Source organism: Silurus meridionalis, chromosome 5, assembly GCF_014805685.1.
Source record: "Silurus meridionalis isolate SWU-2019-XX chromosome 5, ASM1480568v1, whole genome shotgun sequence".
NCBI classification, from domain to species: Eukaryota; Metazoa; Chordata; class Actinopteri; order Siluriformes; family Siluridae; genus Silurus; species Silurus meridionalis.
The window spans coordinates 9,189,232-9,198,007 of NC_060888.1; the positions used below are offsets into that span (position 1 = coordinate 9,189,232).

An 8,776-nucleotide genomic window follows, 5' to 3' on the forward strand; every position below is an offset into this window, starting at 1 on the left:
CCCCCCTCCCCTCACTCACAATTATAAAAAGCACTCTAGCAGCAGTGGAGTCATTTAGGTTCCTTTTATGTGTTCTATCATTATAGGTGTTGCACACAAACTTCTTGAACCAGGGCTCCCCAAGCACACTGTGGACTGTGGATCGTTTGGTACCGGGCCACACAGCAAGAACAAAAACTTATATTTTTCTTTTATTGACTTTCGTGGTCAACAGGCTGTTTTATTAAACAAAAAACGACCACTTCCGCCTATGCCAATCATGCAATTCAGCACCACGTACAAAAAATTTAAATGATCGTTAGACATTGTCAGGGTCTGGACATTTTGTGTTATTGCTTTGGCCACCAGATGCCGCCACTGGGTCCTTATTCCCTACTCCGTAACCCCTAACTGTTTGATGTGTCTCACCTGCTCCTCGTTTGTTTTGTGTATTTAACTTTTTACCTTGGTTCTTGTTGGTTCATTATATTTGTCTTGGAATTTGTCCGCATATTTGTATTGTATTTAAAACTGGACCTGTGTGGGGTTGTTTGATTTCTTTGAGTCTCCTGTTTTCCCGAGTCTCCTTTCTTCTCTAGTTTTTTTCAGTTTGCGTGCATTTCTTTGTTCTGTTTTGGAAATTACTTTAATCATAATTAGTATCGTTTTATTATTTCTGTATTAGCGATATAAAAAAGAGTTGTAGTATATTTTTCAACTACAACTTATCTTTAAGTCCATGTTCCTCTCCTCTTTCTCCATCAGCAGCACTTCTTTCTCTCTCCCGCCATCCCCCAAACAGACACTCCATTCTCAAACACACGGGAGAGGGCGGGGCTTAACGCTCATCAACCAATCACATCAAGACAAACCGATCTTGTAGGTTAACAGCGTTTTTAAAAACATCTCTACACTAATTTTATATCGGAATATATAAAGCAGTAGTCTTACAATTTAGGTATGGATGTAATCCAGAGCTACATTGTAAGACTACTGCTTTATACATTATGCTATAAAATGAGTGGAGACTGTCTACCCAGTGTCCAACTGCTCTATGGCTTTGTGTATCCTAGCAACTAGTCGCCTAGCAACTATAGTAAACAAAAACACTGTGATAAGGTAGGGAGTTTAGATTCACTCATTTGCTCCTCTCTCTCATATGTGTTTATATTTTGTTCTTTAGCATATATAATAGAAGGGCTGTGCTGAACATGATGGAATGCCATATCGACATTAAGGACAAATGGATATCCATAATAAATGATGAACTAGGAAAGTGGGAAATTACTTATTTGAATCCTCGGATTCCGACTAAAGCAGGCAAGATCAACATGGACAGGAAATGGGTAGACACAAAGAAAGAACAGACATATGGGCCCTGGCACACCGGAGGGATTCAACTCTGGATTACCTACATAAAATATCATCTGATGCGTGAAGTATCGTATAATGGTCGAGAAAAAGATAAAATATGGTTTTGCCTGAAAACTCCCATGCAAAAAATTGTGGAAGTCTTCACCATCACGCTAGGAGACTATAGACTGTGGACTAACATACCCGAGAAAATGTGGAGGATTTTGCAAACACTGCCTTGTTCAGGGAAGGAGAAAAGTGAAATCCCCTCTTCCCTGATCTCGTCTAAACCCAGCAGACAAGATCCGAAAGAGATTCATTCATAGGACTGTGATGTTATGAATGTATGTTGTATGTTAATAAATGATACGCTGACCAGGCACATCTTTATGACCATAATGTTATGACCACCTGTCTAATATTGTGTTGATCTCCCTTTTGCTGCCGAAACAGTCCTGACATATCAAGAATTACCATTATTAACTTCTTCAGCAATTTGAGCTACAGTAGCTCGTCTGTTGGATCGGACCACACGGGTCAGCCTTCACTCCCTTCGTGCATTAATGAGCCTCGGCCACCCATGACCCTGTCGCTGGTACACCACTGCTCCTTTCTTGGAACACTTTTGATAGATACTGACCACTGCAGTGCCAGTTTTGGAGATGCTCTGACCCAGTCGTCTCACCATCACAATTTAGCCCTTGTCATATCCTTATGCTTGCCCATTTCTCCTGCTTCTAACACATCAACATTGAGAAAAAAAAAATATTTGTTTTCTGCCCAATATTTTCCACCCACTAACAGGTGCCATGATGAAGAGATAATCAGTCTTATTCACTTCACATGTCAACATGTTATGCCTGATTGGTGTATATCAAGACTGATATATATATATATATATATATATATATATAAATACTGTATATCATGAACATTACTGTCTCAGTGTTGATTTACAAGAAACACATGCACACACACACGGTGATGGCAAAAGTACACTTCGTTCAGTCAAGTTGATGTACAGATACTTATGTTTTAAAAGATTCTTGTAAAAGTTAAAAAGAAATAAAAGAAATACTGACAATTTTTTTTTGCTCAAGTTAAAGTAAAAAAGTTTGGGCTCTGACGTAAACTTAAGTAAAAAGTAGCCATTACTACGGCCTGTTTTAGAGTAAAGCTGGTAACTGGACCTCACATCATATTAATAAATTAATACAAAAGAATTCAATGGTCAAAATGTGCTTACAAAATGTGACAAAATTGAACCTTTTTTGTTTAAATAAACAGCTAGTTTGAAAACAAATATGTATACAAATACAACTTAAAATCTAGAAATATATATTTACACAAACAATTTTTAGCATCTACAGGATTCAAGTAGTCTTCTGATTGATAAAGTTTTGCTAAGTTTGCTAACTCAAGGAAGGGTTTCCCATTTTCAGCCCCTATGGTACCATATTGAATTCATCTAGAATCTAGATGTGTAGACTGTAGGGTGTGTAGAGTCTCTGTATATAGTGTCTGTGTCATGTGTAGAGTCTCAATATAGACACTCTAGGGTGTGTAGGGTTTCGAAATAGAGATTGTGTGTAGAGCCTCTGTATAGAGACTGTGTGGTGTGTATTCTCTGTACAGATACTGTAGACTGTGGTGTGTGTTTGTGTGTGTGTGTAGAGTCTCTGTATAGAGACTGTGTGGTGTGTATTCTCTGTACAGATACTGTAGGCTGTGGTGTGTCTGTGTGTGTGTGTGTAGAGTCTTTGTATAGAGACTGTGTGGTGTGTATTCTCTGTACAGATACTGCAGACTGTGGTGTGTTTGTTTGTGTGTGTGTGTGTGTGTGTGTGTGTGTGTGTGTGTGTGTGTGTGTGTGTGTGTGTGTAGAGTCTCTGTATAGAGACTGTGGTGTGTATTCTCTGTGCAGATACTGTAAACTGTGGTGTGTGTGTGTGTGTGTGTGTGTGTGAGTAGAGTCCCTGTGTAGAGACGGTGGTGTGTATTCTCTGTGCAGATACTGTAAACTGTGGGGTGTGTGTGTGTGTGTGTGTGTGTGTGTAGAGTCCGTGTGTAGAGATTGTAGTGTGTGAAAATCCCAGGAGAGAAGCAGTTGCTGGAATCCTCGCGCTTTTTTGCACTGTGCTGCTTCCACGTGGCTGATTAGCAAATTGCATGTATTTACGCACTAGCTAGGCGTCCTACTTAGTGTACAAGTGCACGTAGTGGGCGTTTTTGCGGAAGTGTCTGTCCATGACCTTCCTGACGGAAAGCACGTATCGTGTTCTCGAGCTGTTCCTGCCTCCTAAAATGTCTTAGGATAGGAGATGACAAAAAAATTCAAGGTAGACGGCTTCTCTGATTTTGGTAAACATTTTACAGTTTCTCCTTTTTTCGGTGTAGGGAATTAATTAACGAAATGAAAGCAAAAAATTAAAGAAAATGTAGGTTGTAGTTAGCTCGTAGCAGCAGGCGCTAAGCATGTGAGATGGGACTGATAGGGAGTTGAACTAGATCGGATGAGTTATTAAAGCACGCCTCGATGCCATATAATCATGATTTATTTACCAGCTATCTTTTAGTTATATAAAAAGGTAATAAAAAGCTACAGAGCCTCAGATTTCCAGTTTTGAAAGAGAATCTAGAACCATTCATTAGTAATACTACAATCAATAAAACGTTCAGAAATATAATTTTTTTGTGCCTCTGCATTGACCTGAAGTTTCTAGGGCCACTTGGTTCATTTTATAATTTGGTGATATGCACTTTAGAGTTAACAGCTTCCTCCTGCACTCCATTCATTCATTCGTTCATTTACTCTTTCCTTTATTATTACAGCACTTTTAGAAAGCCACTTTTCCTGGGAACAATGGTGAAGTACTACAGTTGTTTGGGCTCTCTGAAAGGCACATGGGACCATGTTTCTCAAGCATTCTGGGAAAGATACCCAAATCCTTACAGGTACGACTAATGATTATCATTTCATAGAATGCTTTTATTTATCGATGACCAGAAAGATGTCCTTTCCTACAGAAATGTGTAGGTGATTATTTTTGGGAGCTCTTATTCAGTATCATAGTCACCAGCAGAAAACCAATTTGAGCTGCATGTGATTCAACCAATCAGCAGACTAACGAAAAAGTCCAACCCTGAAATATGTTAAATATACGTATTTGTGTAGTTTTTATGATTCTGGTTGTCGGGTGGTGCTGGAGTTTTGTGTGAAGTTACGGTCGCGTTAAACATTCAGGATGCAAAATGTCTTCGGAGAGCTGCTGTGAATTTGTTGAAGCAAACCGGATATGATAATGTGAACCGATGCAAATCGAATGCAGCAACACTGCCATCCAGGCAGCTTATTTTATGTTGATTTTATGTTATGTTCCTTGTTTTCAAGCTGCATTTTTATAAATGCTGCAACACATAAATCAATGCTTTCCGGACAAGGTTTTGTCGTGACGTATCGATCTCCTATAGGTCATACGTTGATGCAAGTAAGAGTTCGTCAGGCTTGAACTTTGCAGTGTAGCAATCAGGATTGAAGCCTGGTGCATCCAGTTTCCACTGTTCACGTGTTAAAAGGAAGTCGAAAGAAAATAAAATTGTAGTGTGATCGCAGCTTTTCTTTGAGTAGTTAGTTCTTGAGTGCTGCACTGCACTGATGTAATAGGATTAGTGTATTGTCAGACCTTAAGGGTAAAATTGGAGGAGCTGAGAGATCTGATCTACAGAATTAAAACGCCTTTTTTTTTTTTTTTTTTTTTAACGGAGTTAAAGTAAAGGTTAAATCCCTCCAGCACTTTTATCAGCAGGCTGTTAAACTGAATTCTGCATAACACACTTAATTAATGGGAAAGTAAACAGATATTATGATATCGGTGAAATGCACTTTGTAACAAAAAATAAAACTGGTTGTGATTGAAAAACATAATTCACATATAAAATATTCAGGTCATTAAGGATAGGATTTTTCTTGTTAAGTTGAATCGGGTAAAATTGAGTGGTAAATATTTTCCAGGAGAAATCAGTAAGTTCTTTTCCCCCCTTCTCTGTAGTAAGCATGTGTTGACTGAAGACATCATCTTTCGTGGGGTGACTCCCGATAATTGCCTCATTTCCCGAAAACTCTTGACCAAAACCAGCCGAGCACCGCACTGGGCAGAAAAGTTTTTGCCCAGCCAAATGGCACGCAAAGCCTACATCATTGAGGACTCTGTAGTGGATCCTCAGAACAGGACTCTGCACACTTTCACCTGGAATATCAGCCACGCATCAATCATGGTAAGATTACTTTTGGGTCGTCTGCAGTACGAACATGGTGTACGATTATCGTGACCCAGCGAGGCACTTGCTGTTTCTTGTAGATATGAAAAATGTTTAATCGCTAATCTTATCCGACTTTACTCGTACAGAGTCTAGCGATTATCTGTAGTACTGTTTAATGTTTCTCAACCTTCTTTATCCCTCTTTTTCTTTAATATTAGTCAAATGATCATTGGCAGTCATGTGCAGATGAATGGGTTCTAAAGCAGAGTGATATTTCAGTAAACAGCTGATGTCTTGGTACTGAATAGAAATGTAATTCTAAATAAAAAACACATTTCCTTTGTGCCTTCATTCATAATTTTCTAATATACAAACAGCATATGGTATATTGCCAAAGTATGTAGATACCTCACCATCACACCCATGCATGTGTTTATTTCCCAACCTGTTGCAAAGTCAGAAGCAAACACTTTTCCAGAATGTGCAATACTTTGACCTTGTTATGTTCAGCAAGCATATGATTGTAATAGTTACCTAGCCACATACTTTCAGCTGTTTGAGTAGACATGTTTTACTTCTTTCTTTCCTCATTTAATAAAATGTAATGTTTTTACCATATAAAACAACAAACCCAGAACTCTTTTCTGTATGTCAGAAATGTAGTGTGAGACTTTATTTATTTTTTGTTTGTTTTTTCTTCCCAGCAGCAAATCTGACTCTAAAATGTTTTTTCTTTAGTCTGTGGAGGAGCGCTGTGTGTACACAGTCAGCCCTGAAAACAGCAATCTAACAGATGTCAAGAGAGAAGCATGGATCTCCTCCAATCTCTACGGTTTTTCCAGAGCTGTTCAGGTCAGTGGGTTAGAGAGTATGTATGACTGCCAAACCAAGCCAAAGGTTACTGAGGTTTAAATAACACAGAACCAGCAGTGACTCAAATTCAGTGATGAATTACACTTAAGGCTTGATTACCCTGTGAAGGCCAGCCAGTTGTGGCCTCTTGACTGCTAAACAGCTGCTTTGTCTGTAGTTTAATCACTGTGATTAACCTCCAGCCTCCATGTATTTCATGTAAACATTTTTGCTTGCCTAAAAGCATTTTTCTTTATTTTTTCTTTATTTTTAATAGGAATTTGGCCTTGCCCGATTTAAGAGCAGCGTAGTAAAGACCATGAAAGGATTCGAATATGTCTTGGCCAAAATGCAAGGTAAGAACTCGTGTAAATAAAGCACTTGGTTTGGAACTTTTTGTAACCGTCTGTTGCTAAGTTTCACTTATGTGTGCAGGTGAAACTCCCACAAGGACACTGGCAGAGACGGCAACAGAGAAAGCTCGAGAGACTGCACTCGCCGCTAAAGAAAAGGCTAAAGGCCTGGCTTCACAAGCACAGAAAAAACAATATGTATGATGTCGAGACTTTGCAAGCTTGTGCCTCTTTTCCCCTATTGTACCCATTCTCTCACTTCTTCAAGTTTTATCACTAAAGCCCACATATTCAGTATTTTGGTACGATGCGACTATGTTCAGTCTCCTATATCCTATTTAGAATCCTAGTTTTAAGATATCCTGTATAGGCAGGAAACATACGAAATCAAAACTGACATAACTGTAGTGACTGCAGTGTGTATGCTGTAGTAATAACAGCGTATAGGATCCTTGTTGGTATCGTCTGTGCTAAGTATGTGACAGAACGATTCTATTACATAAAACATGATCCTTGAAGACTGAGATGAATTGATGTGTGGCTACTACTTGTATTGTGTAAAATTTGTCAAGGGCAGTAAATCATTCAGGAGTCGCATCAAATGTTCTAGTTTTGACCGAAAAAACAATACATTACATTCATTTTAATGTCTATGGCAGATGATCTTATCCAAAGCGCTTTATTTATCTAATTTGTACAAATGAGCAGTTGTAGTTTAAGGGCCCAGAAGTGGCAGCTTTTTGGGGCTCGTCTTTGTTCAGCTGTGTCCTAGGCTCTTTATCTTTCTGCTCTTTCTACATCTCTTTCTGTTTGCTGTATATGATTTCAATGCTTCAAATTGAAGTGATATGAGAGTTGATAGGGTCCACATTACAAAACAGTCATTGCCTGTGTGTGCTGTACAACAGCAAAAAAAAAACAAAAATAAACCACAAAGATAAGAATGCAGTGATGGGCAATGTCTGTGCAAATGACTTGAATTTTATTGTTTAAAATGCTATTTACTGGAAAACAAATCTTGAAATATTAAGTACAAACTGTTAATGTAAAAATTCAGTAGCATTTGCTTACTGTCAATAAATGTTTTCTATCTAATATGTTGAATTGATCATTACTTTTTAAAGGTCTTTACTTACAAAGGCATAATTTTTCAAATAAAATGTAAACACAAGGTATTGAGGGAAAAACGTTCTCTCCTGCTGATAGGAGTTAATTTAGTTATTACTACTACTTCTTCTTTCCCCTCCTCCCATTAGGGGTCACCACAGTGGATCATTCGTCTTTGTACCCCCCTGTCTTTTACATCTGCCTCTTTCAACCCAACTACCTGCATGTCTTCCCTCACCACATCCATAAACCTCCTCCTTGGCCTTCCTCCATTCCTCCTTCCTAGTGGGTCTATTCTCAGCATTCTCCTACCAATATACCCTATGTCCCTCCTCTGCACCTCACCTTTTCTCTTAAACGTCCTACATGCGCTGTCCCTCTAACAGCTACCTCCAACTCCACCTCCTGTCTTTTACTCAATGCCACTGTCGCTAAACCATAAAACATCGCAGGTCTCACAACAGTCCTATCAATTTTTCCTTTCACTTTTGCAGATACCCTTCACAAATCACTCCTGCCACTCTTCTCCACCCACTCCACCCTGCCTGCACTCTTCTTCACTTCTCTAACACACTCTCCATTACTTTGCACTGTTGACCCCAGGTACCTAAACTCGTTAACTTTCTCCACCTCTTCTCCCTGCAACCGCACCACTCCACTGCCCTCCCTCTCATTCACACACATGCACTCTGTTTCACTCCTGCTGATTTCATTCCCCTTCTCTCCAGCGCATACCTCAACCTCTCCAGGCTCTTCTCAACGTGCTCCCTACTCTTACCACAAATCACAATATCATCCTCAAACATCATAGGTTACGGAGACTCCTGTCTGACCTCGTCCGTCAATCTGTCCATCACCACTGCATACAGGAA

At 39.2% G+C, this 8,776-nt stretch overlaps 1 protein-coding gene across 2 annotated transcripts; it reads left to right on the plus strand.

Annotated features, from left to right (window-relative positions):
- The first annotated feature begins 3,537 nt into the window (after nucleotides 1-3,537).
- On the plus strand, nucleotides 3,538-7,892 carry prelid1a (PRELI domain containing 1a). Of its 2 annotated transcripts, none has more exons than XM_046848751.1 (6): nucleotides 3,538-3,671; nucleotides 4,165-4,287; nucleotides 5,382-5,607; nucleotides 6,331-6,444; nucleotides 6,722-6,800; nucleotides 6,880-7,892. In XM_046848751.1, the coding sequence occupies exons 2-6, from the start codon at nucleotides 4,196-4,198 to the stop codon at nucleotides 6,999-7,001; spliced, it is 633 nt and encodes a 210-aa protein (XP_046704707.1). In that variant the 5' UTR covers nucleotides 3,538-3,671; nucleotides 4,165-4,195; the 3' UTR covers nucleotides 7,002-7,892. The 2 variants fall into 2 exon arrangements, with proteins under 2 accessions (XP_046704707.1, XP_046704708.1); XM_046848752.1 differs by having other exon boundaries at nucleotides 3,546-3,693.
- Nucleotides 7,893-8,776: the final 884 nt, after the last annotated feature.

What these genes read in the sequence shown, in the direction of transcription:
- prelid1a (XM_046848751.1), top strand. Translation starts at nt 4,196, where the DNA reads ATGGTGAAGTACTACAGTTGTTTGGGCTCTCTGAAAGGCACATGGGAC. An exon ending in TCAGCCACGCATCAATCATG is followed by an intron (nt 5,608 to 6,330) that starts GTAAGATTACTT and finishes TTTTTTCTTTAG; the next exon opens with TCTGTGGAGGAGCGCTGTGT. An exon ending in GTTTTTCCAGAGCTGTTCAG is followed by an intron (nt 6,445 to 6,721) that starts GTCAGTGGGTTA and finishes TATTTTTAATAG; the next exon opens with GAATTTGGCCTTGCCCGATT.